Here is a 20,436-nt window from a genome sequence, read left to right on the forward strand (position 1 = left end):
CCCTATTTTCAAAAGGGAAAAACAATAATCAAATAAAAATTTATATCTTAAATGAATATAGCCTTGCATTTTATGAATATTCAACTTTATCTCTTCTCTTGATATAATTTATACTGTTATTAAACATTAACTATAATGTTTAATTTAACCATACTTATTTATTTATACTCTAATTTCACAAAGAATTTGAGATGGCCTATAAAAATGCAAGGATGAAATAGTTGAATTTTTAAAAGCATATAAATAACCATAATTGAGAAAATATATATTGAAACAAAATAGCAATAAAAGAAGAAAAAATAGAGTATTCATGTTTAAGTCATGAATTTCCTTACAGTGTAGTTGAAACAGATATATAGCTTTGGTCTTCTGAATGGCCAAAGGCAAAACACAGAAAATAATCAAATAGTTATTATCATATTAGGGGGAGGAGAGGTTATTACTTATTTTCTAATGAGTTAATTCTGAAATGAGTTTTTGTTGGATTTCATATAGGGGATATGGAGACATATAGTGAAAGGGAAAAACCCGTCAAAAATATCAGATCAGCAAGTACAGTAATAGATTTTATATGACTGTTTCTATAATTTCCATTAAAAGAAGCCAAGGGCATAACATGCAAATAGTTAGTCTTTACTCATTGTAACTATAGCTGGTTGGATTGCATATTTGTTTAATCCCCAGCTATTTATAATAACACAAAAAGCAAATTCAACTGCATTCAAAGGCCAAGTAAGTAATGCAAGAGAGGGAAGATGGCCAGGACAAGTCATATGAATCTGGAAAGTGCATTACTTACATAAAAGTGAGAATAAAGCCCAAGTTGGCCAAATTATCCAATTTTTCAGAAGATGAAAATCCAAATTTTTAGTGAAAATTTTTTCATAAATTTAGGCAATTACTTCAAATAAACTAGAATGCTCTCTATGGCAAAGCACATTTATAGGCATCCTAAATAAGAACTTGATAGTGAATTTTAAATTTAGACAGCTATTTCATTACTTCTATCCTATAACTTTGAAGTGTTTATTACAGAGGACATGACTGTGTGATTACACATGAGGGGAGTTAGCTTGTTTTTATGGTTGCTGTTTCAGTTACTTTGATTTTATTACTTAGGATACAACTAATATTGTAAAAGAGACCCCAGAATTTTGGTGACTTAACACAACAGAAGTTTATTCCCTGCTCATTCTAGTGATAGTCTATTTTGAAAGTTCTTGTTGGTGGGCAGGTTCTGTTCATTCATCATCAGTTCAGCTTAGTTGAGTCGCTCACTCGTGTCTAACTCTATGCAACCCCATGAATCGCAGCACGCCAGGCCTTCCTGTCCATCACCAACTCCCGGAGTTCACTCAAATTCATGTCCATCGAGTCAGTGATGCCATCCTCTGTCGTCCCTTTTTCCTCCTGCCCCCAATCCCTCCCAGCAGCGGAGTCTTTTCCAATGAGTCAACTCTTTGCATGAGGTAGCCAAAGTACTGGAGTTTCAGCTTTAGCATCACTCCCTCCAAAGAATACCTGGGGCTGATCTCCTTTAGAATGGACTGGTTGGATCTCCTTGCAGTCCAGGGGACTCTCAAGAGTCTTCTCCAACACCACACTTCAAAAGCATCAATTGTTCAGCACTCAGCTTTCTTCACAGTCCAACTCTCACATCCATACATGACTACTGGTAAAACCATAGCCTTGACTAGACGGACCTTTGTTGGCAAAGTAATATCTCTGCTTTTGAATATGCTATCTAGGTTGATCATAACTTTTCTTCCAAGGAGTAAGCATCTTTTAATTTCATGGCTGCAGTCACCATCTACAGTGATTTTGGAGCCCCAAAAAATAAACTCTGACACTGTTTCCACTGTTTCCCCATCTATTTTCAATGATCGCTCATCGTAACTCACTGTCATTCAAGACTGAAGGCACCTCTGTCATCTTTGACATGTAGATTTCCAGTTACTTTGGGATCCTCTCTATTTCCATTGACAGAGAAGACATTGTTGATGTGTTTGCTTGGAAGGTTTATAACAGGCCATATCTGGAAGTGGAGAACCTAACCTCTACTTGTATTCCATTGCCTAGAACTGAGTCATGGGGCCACACTAACTGCAAGGAATTCTGGGAAAGGTAGTTTAACTGTGCATGCAAGAAGAGGGGAGAGTGGATTTTGATGAAGGGATATTAGATTCTGCTGCACTAGTAATTTAAATCATTCATCTCATCTTATATCTATAGGTATCCAGAACACGATCCTAGAGTCAGTGACATTAGAAATTGGTTTATAAAAATTATCATGATGATGATTATTATTAAACCAAGTAAAACTTGAGATTAAAATTTGTGCAATAAATTCCAGAAAATCAAAAGGTATGAAAGAGAACATAATTATCCCTCCACATCTAGTTCCATGACATTCAATGGACAAAAAAAAAAAAGATCAAATTGCTTAAAATTAAAAAAAAAAAAAAAAAAAAAATATATATATATATATATATATATATATATCTGCCAAGGCCTCCTTTTGTCATTGTTAGCAGGAAACTTGGTCTCAGGCATTCGGCAGGAAGACTGGTCTTTCCTGCTCAGAGTCTGCATAGGACCCTCAGGGGTTTTACCATCCCAAGATTGGGGGGCACAATTTTCTAGTTAAGTGTGGCTGCTGTTCCCTCTCCTCCACACTTATGACTGTTGGCCCTTCAAGGGCCAGTGGCTCTTTTCGTTCAGTGCTAAGCCTTACCATAAGATTTGTGGGAGCTTCTGGTCTATATAAAGCAATCAGAATTTAGCCTCTTTTAACATACATTCCTATGTCTTACTAACCAAAGAACTTGGGTAGAAATGGAGTATGGTCCCTGCCATCTGAAGAACCCCCAGTACCCCATCCTCTTTATTTTGAATGAGCCAGCTTCCTCCCCTTGAGTTTGTTCACATTCTTTTCCTTCCCAAGACAATGCACGCGCCACCCCACTACTTATTTTTAGGTTCTTATGTTAGTGAGGCCAGGACTGTCAACCACAGACAGGCTTTCCAGATGCTCAACACTCCATCAGCAAATGTTAATTTCCTCTCCTTGCATGACAGCGCAAGTGGGTGGTGTCAGTGCTGAAGTAGAGGCAACTGCCCTTCATGATGGTGAAGTTTCCAGTTTGGATTTGTTTGAAATTTAAGGGACTATCTAACAAGTTAGGTAGAAATGTGTGCTTTGATAGTTGAGGAAAAATAGGATATATTTTGAAGCTTATTTTGTTGTTAAATGTGAAGTACTAAAATTATTAAGTAAAATAAAACCTAAGCTGTTAACTTTAGCTGAATTAGCATTGAAATTGATTTTGACCAGTCATATGTTAGATAGCTTCTAATCCCCAATGATCAGTCTATCATCACTACCAGTTTAGTAGGCAGTAACATTCATAAGAGGAAATGTGATCACACCAGTGATCATACGGTATAAGAGTCATTGTCAAGGTCTGAGAAGAAGAAAAGAGATGGGGGAAAAGATCTCTCTCCCTGCCTCAATCTCTTCTTCACAATACCCACACACCCACACATCCACCCCTGCCCCAGCAAACTGGGCAAGTTGACTAAATGTTTAAGAAATGTTTGAACATCAACTGCTTGTATATGACATTTTTCCCTCTGAACATTCTAGACAGACAGTGGCGTGAGAGGCCTGCTCTCCTGGCTCATGGGCTGGGTGACCTTGAGCAGACTGATTTTCTGAGGCTCAAGTTCTACAACTTCAAAATGATGATAATGTGTATCTAGCTCACACGGGTGTCATGAGGATTAAATGAGTTAACACTTACCAAGTTCTTAGATCAGTACATGCACACAGTACATTTAGCTAAGTGCTAGCTATCTAATAGAACAAAACAACAACAACAACAAACCCAGCAGACATCCCTACAACTTTGTTCACTGCTAACTTTAATAGCATCCTTGGTAAGAGAATGCTCTGAGAATTCTGCATCATGGTTATCTGTGAAATAGGATAATCCTAGAACCTACCTCAGTAGGGCTATTGTGAGGACCAGTAGGGATGACACAGGTAAAGAAGACAGTGCTTGGGACAAAGCCAACCCTCATTAATCTTGACATTAATTTCACTGTTGCTACCTTAGCTTGATCATCATTTGTAATAAATGCTTGGACATTTTTCTAACAGTGTGAAAGCATCTAGTTTTCAGTATTAGACTGCCTTTTATTGAGTTTGACTCTTAATTACTCCCTGGCTTCACAATAAATATATGTCATTGTTGAACCTAAAAAAAGTACTTATTGTTATAAGTACTTATTCTTTTTGTACACGAGGACAGCATGAAGAACACTGTCTACATCTGCCAAAGGAGACACAGAGGAATAACATGGGTATTTTTGCTCCGAGTCACCTGAGTAAGAATAATACATGATTGCATTAGGCAGCTGTCAATGCCGTGGGAAATGGAAAACTAGGAGTTTTGTAACTGGAAAAGATCATCTTTGATGCTAAGAGGCAGTTCTGACCACATTCCTGTCCCTCAAAGTTTGCCTTCCTAACCTTTATCTCCTTGACCCCCTCAGAGAAAGTTATCCTACCTGATTCTGATTCTTGCTTGACCCTGTAAACAAACATCACAACTGGGAGGTCTGATGACGCATATTCCCCCTGAGTAGTGCTAAATGACATGCAGCTGACTTAGCCAAAGTTTCTTTGAAATTCTTTTTTGGATGCACATTTCTGGAAACATCAGTGTGCCTGTGGTTAGGGAGCCACTGCAGGGTCAGCTGCATACACCTTTCCCCGTCCCTATTTTGTTCTGGCCTCCTGCTTCAGCCTCTGCATTCTCAAACACCATCAGGAATCCCTCTAGAATAGATGCTGCTGCTGCTAAGTCGCTTCAGTCATGTCCGACTCTGTGCGACCCCATAGATGGCCCTCAATTGAATCCACCAGGGAACTTCAGAATGGTCAAGAATTTACTTTTTAAGCAAATATATTTTCATATCTTTTCCTAGAAATCATTGAAGATGTCAATCTCTTTTGCAAAATGGAAAAGGGAAGTTGTTTCTAATTTTAAATGTTAATTTCAGTAACTGCTTAAGTGCAGATATTTATCATTTGTAGTGTTTCAAACATAAATCATCTTATTTTTTTACCTAGTCTCTTCCTCTTAAGTCCTATTTATTGAGAACTGACATAAACTTTACTGGAATACTTTAGGGAGACAGAAGGGTTGGGAGAGTTCTCTTGAGCCTTAATAAATGAAAAGGCACTGTCATAGCCTCAGAACCTACAATAATAATCAGCAACCATACAACGTAAATGGTTTAAACAGACTTGTTTAGACGGGTGTGATTTCTCAAAGGAGGGTAACCAGTCAGAGAGTCGACAGATGCTTTAGATATGAGTCACCTTAAATATGAAGAAAGCCTAAAATAATAACTCCACACCTTTTAAACTTATTTCATTAAAAATGTATGGCAATATTGTGTGGCCGGGCCTAAGAACTTGAGCTTCTCACAGAAAGCATAGAAATCATTCACAAGATTCCAGGAAGAGGCTAAGGAATACAAAACCAAAAGACATCTTTATTAATTGTTCATTCTTCAACTATTTGTGCTGATCCTAACAAGCCAGGCTCTCATCCTCCAGGCTTATTGGGTGCGGGGAGATTTGATTGTGAGTTGTTATTGTCTGTCTTCATGGAAGAACTAGCTAGGAGGAAGTGTCAAGAGGAGGAGCAGGAGGAGGAAGCCTGGTGATCAAACAGAGAGGCTGCTGCTGGAGGAGGGGAGAATGCCTGGTGCACCAGGCAGGGGGTGGGCACAAAAACAATGCAAACAGTCAGACTGCAAGTTCAGAAGAGGGACTAGGCGGAAATGAGAATAAGAGGCATTATGCTGCTTTATGGAATTGCTAATGAGTATACTGCCAGATATTTAAAGTAAGCCTTAAAAAACAAGTTATGTCCAGCTTGAGCTCATGGGAATGTTTCCCCCTGAACACTCTTCCACTCCTGAAACATACCCATCCCCAGAGACAGAGCTCATGAGGGAGCAAAAGTAATTAAGGAGCTATAGCACAGTAACCCTTAAAAGGCTGCAATGTTTAGCTAGTCATTGCTGTAATGGAAAGTTACACTGGATAGAAACCTAGGATTGAGGTGGATTTCAGCCTAACCACGAGCATGTTAAATGCTCATAAATGTGCAAATTTTTAGTATATTGGAATAGTTCAAGTTTAGTCAGAGAAAGACTCAGTTAAGGATAGTTCCATGACTTCTCCAAAAGTGTGTTGCCTGGGGTGTTTACTTTGCCTTTCAGCCATCGATCTCAGGATATGAATTTAAATTTCAAGATGATTTCCTAGCAAATGGATCTTTTGCTGGTCAGTTTCAAGTGTGATTCCTCTGGGAATTCACACCAATGAAATTATATGCCTCGAGGCTCTCACTGCCCCCCCATTCAGGTCTTGTATATTTGCATTGTCTTAATCATTGTTGAGAATAAATGATTGTATTCAATAATCTTCTTTAAATATACCAAATTCATTTTCTTAGTATACTCTGTGATTAGTTTTCATGGATGGGTTTTTGTTTTTATTTTCAAGATCATATGTTCTGGGAAAATTTTCTATCCTAAAATATAATTCTATAGAGCCCTTGTGGACAAACTTTATGTGAGCAAGATCCCTCATTTTGTAATGACTATGTGTTGCCTGAAAAATGCACAGTAGTAAGACTCCAGGCTGGTGTTTCTCAATCTGAAATTGTAGGTTCACAGATATATTCATAGGCCTATACGGTGTATGCATACACTGTGTGCCTTGGGAGCTATTGTAGACATCAACTTCAATATATTTTAGAAAGTATCAACTGATATTTGTGACATTTTCTGTGGATGCCCACATGCTAGAGCAAACCAAACATAGAGTAGATAAAATGTCAAAACGTCAACTGAAGCACTGCTTCTAGATTTCATTTCAGAGTGATTTAAGAAACTCAAAACTCGGTCTCTTCATTATGTGCAGTAACCTATTGAGGATGAAGGGTGTTAGGGAAAGAATCAGATTTAACATAAGTGATACATTTAAGAATATTCACAGCTTATTGCCTAGAATTTATCTTCAACATCACAGAAACCATCCTCTCATAGGTCTCTCAGTTGGCCCACTAGCATCTAAGGAGTCTCTTTATATCAAAAAGTATAAGAAGGAAATTGTTGAGAGCAATGGTTGACTATGTTATTGATTAGACATTAAGTATACAACATGTACATACAAAGTTCAAAAATCACAAATTCATATTTTTCCTTAAAACTTTCCATTCATCCTTGATGATTAGATAAAGCTATTAGACATTGAACTTTAAAGCTGTTGTTGTACATTAATATGTGTCAAAGAAAGTAGTAGGGCGGGGATGTTGATTAATAAGACCACCTAAACCATTAGACTGATGGACTTGGAAAGAGATAATGATTCCAAGGTAGTGTTCTACAGAGAGTACCTTAGAAATCAACATAGTAGTGTCAGATATCACAAAGGGTTCATACTGTATCAGTGAAACTTCTTACACTCTGAGTGGTAGAAAGGATTTGCCCAATTGAACCTAAAAAGGAGGGCTGTTCTGAAAAAGAGATTTGCCAGGGCTCTAAAGCTCACAAGTGAATTTGGGGCAAACTTCTACTGACAGTTCAGCATTAGTGGGGCCTCTAAGGTAGAGTCCTGCGTTAGCAATTGTATTCTTGTTTAACAGAAATACATCCCAACAAATTTAAGCAGAATAGGAATTAAATGAAGATTCATGAGTGACTTCCAAACTCTCTAGGAGGGTCAGAGGGCCACACTTGGAAACTTAAGCTGTGAATGATGCTCAAATTACTCAGAACTGTCCCAGAAGAACCATCTGCCCGCCACCACTATTTGCCCCAACTAGTACCTCTGATTCTAGTCCTGAAGATTCCTCTGGAACATCTGCCTGTGTGCAAGGTGTTTCTGCTCTGAGTGCACCCCAAACATGTTTTGATCTGAATTCTGGCATAGATGATTTTGACTGGTGGAGAGCAGGGCTCAAGCAAGCACTTGAGGATGCAAGGGAGGTAGAAGTGACTTTTAGGTGCCTACCTTGAGAAACTAATGACTTGTAGGTGGGGAAATCTCCAAGTTTAGGAAAAGTGCTCAAAATGCTTGGAAGGCAAAAAGAATGGCATATTTCCACCACACCCATCAAACTCAGAATCTGTGGCGAGCCTCATCAGGTAACCTCCTGGTTTTCAGACAAAAATAAATCAAGGCAAATTTAACTGTAGCCTAGGAGAGTACTAGAGTTCATAATGATTGACTTCCTCCTAGCTATTTGTTTCTTTACATTTTGTTCTTTCCTATATCTGGGTTTGATGTGTCAAATGAAGGCAATAATGTGATATTGTTGTTGTTCAGTCATGTCAGACTCTTTGTGACCCCAGGGACTGCAGTACTCCAGGCTTCCCGGTCCTCGCCATCTCCCGGATATTGTTAGTTATTTATACTAATTTAGTAGTTATCTTTTTATTTATGAATGATCACATATTGTGTGATTCCACTGATATGAAATGTTCAGAGTAGGCAAAATCAGAGACAGAAAGTAGATTCAGTTCAGTCCCTCAGTCGTGTCTGACTTTGCGACCACATGGACTGCAGCATGCCAGGCCTCCCTGTCCATCACCAACTCCCAGAGCTTACTCAAACTCATGTCCATCGAGTTGGTGATGCCATCCAACCATCTCATCCTCTGTAATCCTCTTCTCCTCCTGCCTTCACTCTTGCCCAGCATCAGGGTCTTTTCCAATGAGTCAGTTCTTCACATCAGGTGGCCAAAGTATTACAGCTTCAGCACCAGTCCTTCCAATGAACATTCAGGACTTATTTCCTTTAGGATTTACTGGTTGGATCTCCTTGCAGTCCCAGGGACTCTCAAAAGTCTTCTCCAACACCACAGTTCAAAAGCCTCAATTCTTCGGCGCTCAGCTTTCTTTACAGTCCTACTCTCACATCCATACATGACTACTGGAAAAACCATAGCTTCGACTAGATGGACCTTTGTTGGCAAAGTAATGTCTCTATTTTTTAATATGCTGTCTAGGTTAGTCATAGCATTTCTTCCAAGGAGCAAGCATCTTGTAATTTCATGGCTGCAATCACCATCTGCAGTGATTTTGGAGGCCAAGAAAGTAGATTACTGGTCGCTATTGGCCTGAGAGAGTGGTAGGTGGTGGATGGAGAATGGGTACTAACGCGAAGAGGCTTCTTTTTGTGTTGGTGAACATTTTCTGTAATTAGATAGCGATGAGAGTTGTACAGTTTAGTGAATATACTAAAAACCACTAATTGAACATTTCAAAAGTGTTAATATTATAGTATAGGAACTACATTTCAATGAAGAGAGGAAAGATGCAAGGATATTTCTCAATTTTTTGCCAGATAATCTAAATGTAGGTCTGGAATGGAATCTGGAAATATGTTTTTAATTTGGAGGAAGCTGGCCTATGACCCACACTTCGAGAAACTTTATACCTGAGCATATGTTACACGTATAACTCCTAAACGATAACACTGCAGAAGTACTCATAGAATTCACAGTTCTTCCAATTATACTCCCCGTGAACAACAGCATCATGGCACCTTCCTTTCTTGCATTTGAGGAAAGGCAGCAGTTTCCTAGTACCCTGCATCAGGGACTCACAGTAGAATTCAGCTGTGCTGGGCTTTTCTGGCACAGTTATTAGCTACTCAAGTGGATCCTTGAGTTGTCAGTTTTGTAAAGGGTTTATACATGTTTACTCACATCAACTGCAGAGTGATTTTTCCCCGGAGTGTTAAAGCCCATGTCCCAGATAAAGATCTTCTGTCATCCCTCAATTAAGTAGTCACTGAACATCAGGGAGGACACACACTAGACAACTGCTAGGAAACAAACTAAACAGGAATTTTCTTATGGAGCAAGAGGTGCCTATTTCTCTCTTATCCCTAATAGAACACTGGGCGTTGGATAGTTACCACCTGCTTATGTCAACAGACCCTGCTTTGGGCTCCTAGCCCTGTACTCTTATTATCTTTAAAGTCTGATTACAACAAATACAGGTGGCTCTCTGGTAAACAATCTGTGTGTTATTTCCAGAGGAATATTTGAGGCTGTAGGGTGATGGTTTTTATCTGATGTGGTGGAGTCAGTGATATGATAGTATATGTTATCGTCTATTGAGTCTGAATGATCACGTCTATAAAGATCTGAAAAGAGCTTCCATCTCAGCAAAGGTTTAATACCCCAGTGCATGTGAGCACAGGGGCCAGGCCTTCTGATGGTTTTTCTTTTTACATATCTCTACTGCCAAGTTGCATACACTGCAGCGTAGCTTCTGAGATCTTCTCACAAGGAAGTTTACTTTCTCCTTGGGAGATTTATAGGGAGATTCGAGGACTGGTTCGAGGTTGGAGTCATTGTGTCTTCCTTGGAACAGGTGGAAAGACGCTTAGGCTGCACTTCCTCGGCACAAATGAATAGTCCGTTGTCTGCTCAGTGTCTGGATTTGTCCAAACAGTCTTGCTCTCCACTTTGGGGATGGCTTTATCCCTTTTTGTTTTCTCAAAGTATTTCAAAGCACACACAAGCATATACACACCCTCTGTAGTATCTTTCATTTAACCTCAACTTTTCATATACAATCATACACTAACTGATTTGTATTATTTTAATTTTTTCCTATTTTGAGTATCTAATGCTGTAAATGTTGTGTGTGGAACTGAATGAAGATTATGTACCTCAGAAAGTTTCATGTACATTTATGACATTCCAGTCATGTTACATTTTTAAATAAGCCATTCTTTCAAAGTCATTCTGCTTGGTCCTTGCTCTATAACTCCACAACAAATACTTGGCCAAAGGTCAATAATACAAAAGTATATGAATTTTAAAATTTCCTTCTTTTTTTTTCCCTACCTTTTCATTACTTATGTCAATAGCACTTAATTGCTATAGACTGTAACATAGAAAAACACATGTACACACATACACTGTTCAGAGTTGGGATGATTTTGTTTTTACAAAAATATGATTTTAATATGTATCATTTTCCAATTATATGTACACCTTTCTCCCCTTATCAATAAATCATAGGCATCTTTATATATTTTTTTAATGATACACTTTTAAACTAGTGAATTTTTCAACAAGAAATATTTTAATCTAAATATATTTAACATTAAAATGTCTCATTAGCTTTATTTTTTTTAATTTTTAATTTTTATTTATTTACTTATTTTTTTATCACTAGCTTTCATATTATACTTCTCATGCCCTCTGGTCACCATATGGCTGACATTCTTTCAAACATCCTTTTATCCTCTCATCCCTATAATACAAGTACATTACATGTGTCTATACACGCACAAAGTCCAAGCAGGCAAAGTGCTCACAGTAACATTAAGTGATGACTAAAGGCTAGTGGTGTACTGGTGAATGTTTACCTAACAGCTCTTGGGAGAGGGGGAGAACCCCAATTTATAGTGTTTGCCTATTTCAGTGTTTTAAGTAAGTATTCCCACCCACCTTGGCCCTTTTATGCTGAAATTTAACAACTTGCTCTCGCAAGCCTGTATGAGCTGGCTCCAGATTGCCACTAACACGGCCACGGTGCTTAACAGTAGACGGTGCTGGAACTTCTGTAGGGCAACCTGAGGCTAGTAGAGACACTCCTCTAAGGACCAGCCTCTTAAGAAATCCAAAAATCTTCTTAGCCCCTTTTCTTGATCCAGTTCTATAGGAGGTTAGGGAACTCATCTTTCTAAGGTTTCCATGCACCTCTTCTAAACTCCATAAGGATATTTAGTGTGGGATTGGGCAACCAGGTTTTCATGGACTTTATGGGTTTAGTTCCATTTTACCAATGTTGGAGCTAAAATTTTATCCATGTATCCTGTAGGAAGTCATAAAGCCTACTTCAGAACCTACTGTACCTGGCATCTGGAATTCAGAGTGATAGACAAGAAAGGAACTAGAAAGATTAGGTACCTCTTACACAGTCCTTAAGCCCTCTGGTGTTTAAAGAAGCTTTCCTAATGGCTATTTCCTCCATGGCAGCATGAGGATAACTACCATAAGAGGTTTCACATGCAAGATGGTGCCCAGAAACCACGGAGCAGGTGGGCTAGCACAAAATTCAGTCAATTATGAATCATACTATAAAACTTAATTTTGAAACAATTATACGTATTTCCCAAGCTCTACTGGCTAGCTTGGTTTCAAAAATGTAAATCAAGGGGATGGTTAAGGGAAGACTTAAATAAATTGAAATCTAGAGACAAGTCAATCCCTATTGGACTCTGGCATTTTCTAAACCATATTTGAATCACTTGTCCTGATGCTTTTCCCCTAAGGATAAGACAATTGCCAGTGCCACTCCAAGGACAATATCGAAAGCATGGTAGGACCCCTCACTTATCACCTAATTAAGAAACACTGCAAACAGCTTATTTCCTTCTCAGAGTGAAAAGGCTTTCACTTTGTTCCTTGGGTACACTGTTTAACTTTTATACCCTGGCCTCATTCAGGTTACATCACCTGCAAAGAAAAAAAAAAAAAAGCTTTTCCCATCGGTCATTCCCTTGATGCCCAAACTGCCTATGAGTCTGAGGAAACTGAGAGAAATCAAGAGTTAAAAGTTCTGCTTAAGACCTCAGTCATTTATTTCCCAAGTATTCAAAAGGATGCTTATGGTAAGAAATAGCAATCAACAAAACAGACTAAATCCCTTCATGGAGCTAATATTATAATGGAGTGATAAAGGCAAAAAAAAAAAAAAAAAACACTAGTAAATGTTTAAAATGTCATATGGTGCAAAATGGTTTATGACAAAAGGGGAGTAAGGGGATCGGATGGATCCTAGGAGAGGGGGTTATTTTATACAGAGTGATAGGGAAAGGTCTCACTGTAAGATGATATCAAAGCAGAAATGAGAGGGAGTGAGGGAATGACCTCTGGCAATGTCTGGGGAAGGACATTCCACCAGAGCTCTGGGAAAAGCAGAGCCCACATACCTGGTTTCAGAGCACAGATTTCTGCAGATGAAGAGCTCTGAAGCAGCAAGATGGCCCTCAAGCACAAGAGGCTGCTACAGGGTTAAACACTATACCAAGTGCCCAGGGCCCTGAGGCATAGTGAGTGACACCTGGCTTCAGGGTTAGACTATGTCTGTGTTGCGTAGATGTCATCCTTGGTGCCAGGCCTCAAGGCAAGATGTCCAGGGAGAACAGGAACCAGTATCACTCAATGCTCTTCACAAAGTGCCCAAACCCAGAGAAATATCTTGCCTATCGGCTCTGCAAAATTCCAAGCAAAACTGCCCCTCCCCTAACGGTGCCTATGAGGGCATTTGGTTTTTGTACTTGTGCTCTGAATTGTTACCACAGCGCTGGTGCGAATGGTAATCCCACCACACAGGTGTTTCTCCCACACTTTGTATGAGGAAAGTTCGCCTTTTCACATCTGCAGGTACAGTTGATATTGACGAAGCCTGGGGCTATTTGCAACCACACCTCTTTCCCCTACCATCTGCCAGGTCTACCTCTGTCAGAAAGACGCCCTCGCTTTTTATCACTGAGCGCAAGTTTGACCCACATGCCCTTGGAAGAGTCCAGAAGCTTCCATATGCCTCCTTGTTAGAATTCACATTAGAAGGAGATGGCAACCCACTCCAGTACTCTTGCTTGGAGAATCCCATGGAGGGAGGAGCCTGGCAGGCTACAGTCCATGGGGTCGCAAAGAGTCGGACACGACTGAGCGACAAACTACTAACTACTACTAAATGTTACATATGTTCCGCTCCTCTCTCTACTTATTTTCCCAGTTCAGTTCCCCACCCTGAAGATTATTTTGCTAGTGAACCGCCCTCCCTCCATCACATGGGTTAAAGGCCACAAAGCTACACTGGGCCAGCTTTTCCCCATGTTGGCCAATAAACTCCATTCTCATGCCTTGTTGAGGTCTCTGCCTTACTTCTAAAGCAGCCAGTGAGAACACAATGCTCTCTTTGGAAAGAGCCGTCCCCAAAGTGCTATTTGCCTCTGACCTCTACGGTCACCCTTAGAGTCCTTCTTATATGTTGCAAAGAGGTCATAGGATTTTCCCCAATGCTCCTTTACAATCATGTTTCAGAGTTTTTATTAAAACTGGTGAAAGGCTTTCTGTTCCATCTATGCCCACACAAAAGAATCATTATTGATCTGCTCTAATTGCCAACTAGTCAATTTTTTCTATGCTGATGGAAATCACGGGCATTTCCAAAATGCTCAGTCCTCATGCCACCTGGCACACCAGACCAACGAGGTGGTCACATCAGCATGCGTTTCCAGCCAACAGCAACATTCCTAACCATGAACATATTCAGGAGAGCAATGAGAGCAAGCCAATGGAAGAATTGAGATGTCCTTTACCACCTCTTGCTCTTTGAGAAACTGTAACACCTTAAAGAGCCTGTCTTCAGGGACATGACCAAGGTGGAAAGCTGTGCTTCACTTAAGGAAAAAAACTTAGCTGCTGTAGGTTTCTTTGAAACATTAACAATAATATCAACAACTTCTTTCCTAGCCACTCAAAAGGGAAGGACAGAACAAATAATATAACCTTTAGTTTTGATTGAGAAAAGGACTGGAATTGCTCAATGTCCCATGAAATTTATTTCAATGGATCCTGTTTAAGTGTGCCAGCTGGAGAAAGTATTATTTATGAAAGCAAACAAGCAACTTTCAGAAAGGAAGGAGGACCTGTGAAATAATGTGGAAAATTTTTCTTTCGAAACCCCTGTTCTTCATGTTTTCTTCACTGGGGGTTCATAGAAATTCAACAGGTTTTGGGGGTTCATAGAAATTCAACAGGTTTTGTTTGAGCATTTCCAAAACTCTCCACATCTTTCACTGAATGAAGTTCTTTCTGAACACTTTTCTCATGGAATTTCACAGACGCAAGGACAAAGATACAGTTGCCTAGATTTTAGAGAGCATTAATTTCAACATTGTCTAAGATCGATCAAGATGAAATCTGTCTGTGTTAAAAAATCAATTGTGATTCATGGAGACAGGAGCTCTGAGCGCTCTATAGAAAGCAGGGTCACCGCGTAACTCACCCACCTTCTCTCCTCCTGCCCCGTGGGAGATGTTGTCCTCCAGTCAGGGCCACCCTCTCCTGGAATAGAGAATGTTCAGGAAGTCACACAGCTTCTTACAAAGTAGCTATTTTTTCACCACCTATGTTAAAATAAACAAGGCTGCTTTGGTGCCAAATCTTTGAACTCAAACATACTTGTTTCAAGACAAACAATGCAAGTTTTCATTAAAAGGCTTTAAATGGGAGAGGACAAACTGGGTAGTTTTCAAGTCTATGAGCTGGCCTTTAAGAGAATCTGGATATCCAGAAGGGAATACCACAATAGAATGGTCCTGCTCTTTGACCAAATTTTATTTTATTTATTATTATTATTATTTTTTACTTTATTTTACTTTACAGTACTGTATTGGTTTTGCCATACATTGACATGAATCCACCACGGGTGTACATGCGTTCCCAAACATGAACCCCCCTCCCACCTCCCTCCCCATAACATCTCTCTGACCAAATTTTATTACTCTTATAAAACTAAAGATTCATTAAGTGTTTGCCTGAAGAGCCATGCGAAGGACTAAGAATGCATGGTCAATTAAAAGGGATTGCTAATAGTACTGCTTCTGTTTTATCTGTTAAGACTCATTCCCAATTTACAATGAGTATAAAAACAAGTTATCCACAATAGCATCAGAGGAACAGTCCTGAGACATAGCCCAGAAGCCAGCAGGTCTTATGTGTGGTATCTCTCCAGAACATGAAGAGTACTGTCTGTGAAATAAATGGCATAGCAAATAAAGCTCTGAGCAGAAACATGTGGTCATCTCATCTGCCATAAATAGTGACTCCCAATGTCAGCAGGACCCTTGGAGGCCATCTGGTTCAAAGCCCATAAGCAGCTGAAATGTCTCAGCAGCATCCCGGTCCTTGAAGGATGGCCAGCTATACCCCGTCAGGCACGTTTCTGGCTCTCAGCGGTTCACCCGCCTTTCAAGCTACAGCTCAGGAGGCCACAGCTCTTCTAGGTTTGTTATACCTAGGTTTCCAAAGGAATAGCCCACAGTCCCTGGTTCTTTTGAAGGCCTCCTGAAGGCCTTCAACCAATCCAAAAATATAAGTCCTTTCTTCTATTTATTGCCAAAGATATACAATTCCACACACACTTTCACTTTTATGAAAAACTAAAGATTTTTTTAATAGTTAAATAGAAGATAGGTTAGTACACATGACCGATATTTGAGGTTCATGAACTAAACTCGGCACATGTCAGAATTTCAGGAAGAAGGTATTTTATAAGTAATCAGTCTGTGACAAAGTCTGCAGTGCTGGAGAGCTAGTGGAATGCATGTCAACAGTGCGTTGTGCTCTCAGGGCTTCATCAACCTCGCGACTTATCCTTGCTTTGTAATTACAAATTAATGTCGGTTTATCTTCATACTTTTCAATTTAATTTATTTAGGATTTTCTGGTTCCTGAGGATCATTTGGTTAAAGCTTACTTGGTTATTGTTAGTGAATATTTGCATTATTACCTTATATCTTTCAAAGAACTACTTATTAGAATATGCACATATTGAAGTTTAAATAGGAATCACCCAAGTCACTAACGCTAGAGAAAATGTATATGACCCACATGTCACCATCTCAATCCACCTCCATGAAATGGCTAATTACATGCACCCTGTTGGTAGGTGTGCTAATTGAATTTGTGCAGACTAAGTGAGTTATAACACACTATCAAGATAAATGTGATAAAAATACATGTATTATTTTTTGGTGTAGAGGGCACTGTTTAGAGCACATGTGTATAAGCTCAGACTACAAATTGTTTCTTTTTTCCTTCTTTGTTATCACTGAATTCTTTTTAATTGAAAAGGAGAAATAAATAAGTAGATGGACTAGAGATTTTGGCTTTCTCCATCCCCCTTCACTGAAATGGTTTATGATTTTTTAAAAAATGTAAGAACCAGTGCTTTAAATCACAACATACTCTGAAACGTACTAAAGTCAGAACGGTATAAACATGAGCCTTTTATTTTTTACTGGGGACATAGCTGATTCGCCAAAGAAACAGTTTTAGCATCGATGAAACTAAACAAGCGACAAATTCTTATCTCCTTCTGGCTGTCCCATGTCCAATGTGTGTGTTTCTAAACCACAGATAAAATAGACTGTCTGTTTATCTTTTAAGAGTGCTTTAACACTTTAGCCAAAATTTGGCTTCAAGAAAATCTAGCATTTGTGTCTTCAAAAGACAACTGTCTCTGATTCTTCTGTGGTTTAAACCTAGTCATTCTTCTCCTTGCTGAGTTTTGAGCCATCATGATCTTGAAATAAATTTTATAATGCACTTAGAACTAAGTATGTTTTACTAGAAAACAAGAATAAAGACCACCTCTCAGGTTTTTCTACCTCCAAGTGTCCTGATGACATTGTGCTGATAATTTTGATAATTTTTTAAAAGAATCATGTTTTTTTTTTTTTACCAGTATACCTTTCTACAGATAATTTGAAGTCAACTGTTAAAACATTTATACTTATTTTTAAAATATGATAGATCAAGTGAAAACAGAAATTCTGAATAGCACATCAGTGAAGTGGATGAATTACGCCACTTAGATTGGCTCTCCAAGGCCTGTGTTCCAAGGCGTTGGCAGTGGAAGAAGCAACATATGAGAAGGACTGGGCAGGCTTTACAAATTAAGCCATGAAAATTCCCAGAATGCAGAGCCCTTTCTAGAACACTTGAATTGTGTCTTCATTCCTTCTGGGAAGAGTAAAAGGCGTACAGGTTTTTCCGCAAGCACCAAATACCCGTTTGGTCTGTCAAGACTCTGAATCTTGGTAGTAAACTTCAAAGGCAGTTTTGAGCACTTTCTTCTAACACCTACTCTTTTGGGAGGGTTGGGTGAGATATAACATTCACTGTGTCCTTTGGGAATAAATCCTAAAAGAAGAAGAATGTGGCCCTGAAGTCTCCCCTACTTTAGATATGCTTGATAGCAGCATAGAAAAACTCAGTTTCAGTTCAGAAAATTTTGATCACTCTCATGGTGAATGATTAGCCTGAAGTCTTAGAGCTGTCTGACATTTTAAAACTTTGATTTACACTGGCATGGTTTATTGTCTTTAAATACGGAACCTTTAGGTTCTTAAATATTTAATCAGTATAAAAGTATTAGGCACGGTCAGCAGAAGAACTCTTTGTGCTGCTGTCATTAACACTGGCAAGCCTCTCCTGCACCGGACACAGCTGTGCAATGTACAAGGGCTTTATTGAAATACTGGACCAACATATAAATGTCAAAACAATAAAGGAACTCTTTCCTCCAACTTGATCTAATCTGCCAGATAGTAACTTCCCACTCCTTTGGAGTAGTCCTAATAGTTCCTGGAAAAGAAAAACAAGAGGCCATACATATACCTGGACTCTCCCTGTATAAAATCTTCGACCAAGCTCAAGGATTTCCCATTATTTGCTAACAATTTGCAGGTCTGATTCATTATTTTAAAAATCTTTATCCGGTGTTTTAAAGAAATTTATTCTTCACTTTTGATGCGTGTACTCTGGGGGGAAAAGCTAGACTTCTCTTGAATAATTAGAAACCATTGGGAAGAATACATTACGCTTGAGAAGATCAGTGCGTCATGGCGCTTACTTATTTGTTCTATTATTAAGTAACAGGAATGGATAAAAGAGGCAATGTTGTGATCCATTTGGAATCAGAACCATTTAACTTTCTTCCCTGTCATCACACTGTCCTTGAGACTTGTATGAGGAATAAGGAATAATAAGGAGTAAGACGCCTTATGGGAATACCTTAATCCTCATAAGGTAATACGATAAGTGTTCCTTTGCTTCCCTGGTGGCTCAGATGATAAAGAATCTGCCTGCAATGTGGGAGACCAGGGTTCAATCCCTAGGCTGAGAAGATCCCCTGAAAAAGGGAATGGCAATCCACTCCAGTATTCTTGCCTGGAGAATTCTTTGGACAGAAGAGCTTGGCAGACCCCAGTCCGTGGGGTCACAAACAGTTGGACAGAACTGAGTGATTAACACTTTCACTTCGCATAAGGTAACCTCTGGATTTTTCAAGCACACTTGAGTAATCTGTTACACGTCTAACAAACGAAAAGACAAAACAAGGGGTCCGTCAGAAATAGTGTGAATTTTGTTTTCTAATTACTTCTTATCTGTGCATCTAATAAATACCTATTCATCATCAGTTATGCGCCAGGCTCTGCATTCACAGAAGAGTGAACAGCATAAAGATTGCCTCTGTCCTCTGGCACTCTGACTGGTGGATTACTGAATCAAGTTAAAAGGCATTGGCAAAGCAGTATGAAGAGTGCGAAGGCAGGGGTAAATACACCTCTTCGTGACAACACCTGACAAGAGTCCTTAACTGAGGCTGGGAGAAGGTGAGGGGTTTTCCTAGAAGAAATGACATATAAATTGAGACCCAAAATACGCATAAGAGTACAGGTGAGCGAGACTATCAAGCAAAGGGAAATAATGTTCATTTCTTCAAAAATGAACATAGGCATATTTTGGAATAGAAAGATGTCCAGAAATAAGTCTAACGAGGTAAGTATGGCTAAGAGCAGATGGTAGCCACTGAATGGTTGTAGATATAATCAGGTTGGTATTTTAGAAATGTCAAACTGACGGCAATGTAGAAAATGAACTGGAGAGATAGATCCAGGATACGTACTGCAGGAACCTGGGTCAGAGGTGATGGCTTTCTGTGGATGGAGACAACAGGGAAGGAAAAAATGAAGTTGACTGTGAGAACTGTGACATGCAGAGGGAACGGGGAGAACCCCATCAGATGCAAAAGCTTGAGGATGGAGTGGAAGGTGAGTGACATTCCCAGAGGGAGGAGGCTATTGAAGAACAGGTCGGGGAAAGAGAATCAATTTCATTTTGAACACACTGCCTTTGATTTGCCTATGGGGCATGATAAGTACACTTGGTTAGAAGTAAGTTGAAACTGCAGATCTGAAGTCCAAAGTGAGAGAAGGGTGGGTTGGAAAAGTCTCAAGTGCAAATCAAGCAAATAAAATGGGAAATTTAGATTCTCCTGTGCGTGTTTTGTTTTTTTTTTTTTTCAGAATTGTTTTATGGTAGCTAACTTCATAAACATTTTCTGGAGTCTGCAAAGAAGAAAACACAAACTACCTCCCACCGTTGTCCTTCAAATATGTGCGACAGCACTACAATTTCTAAAGCATTTGTTTATTTTTAACATCATTGCTCGAAACCAAAAAGAAGAGACAGGAAGGAACAAAAGAAATTGCTGGAGGAGGAGCTAGGTGAAGAATAGCGAACA

At 39.3% G+C, this 20,436-nt stretch overlaps 1 protein-coding gene across 1 annotated transcript in view; it reads left to right on the forward strand.

Annotated features, from left to right (window-relative positions):
* The window catches only part of CCDC192 (coiled-coil domain containing 192), a 64,991-nt gene extending 44,555 nt beyond the window's left edge, over positions 1-20,436 (forward strand). Inside the window, exon 4 of the mRNA XM_018050704.1 lies at positions 20,219-20,436. Coding sequence (XP_017906193.1) covers positions 20,219-20,419 — 201 coding nt within the window. The 3' untranslated portion in view covers positions 20,420-20,436. The remainder of the gene's footprint in view (positions 1-20,218) is intronic.

The sequence above is a fragment of the Capra hircus genome, chromosome 7 (assembly GCF_001704415.2).
Source record: "Capra hircus breed San Clemente chromosome 7, ASM170441v1, whole genome shotgun sequence".
Taxonomy (NCBI): Eukaryota; Metazoa; Chordata; class Mammalia; order Artiodactyla; family Bovidae; genus Capra; species Capra hircus.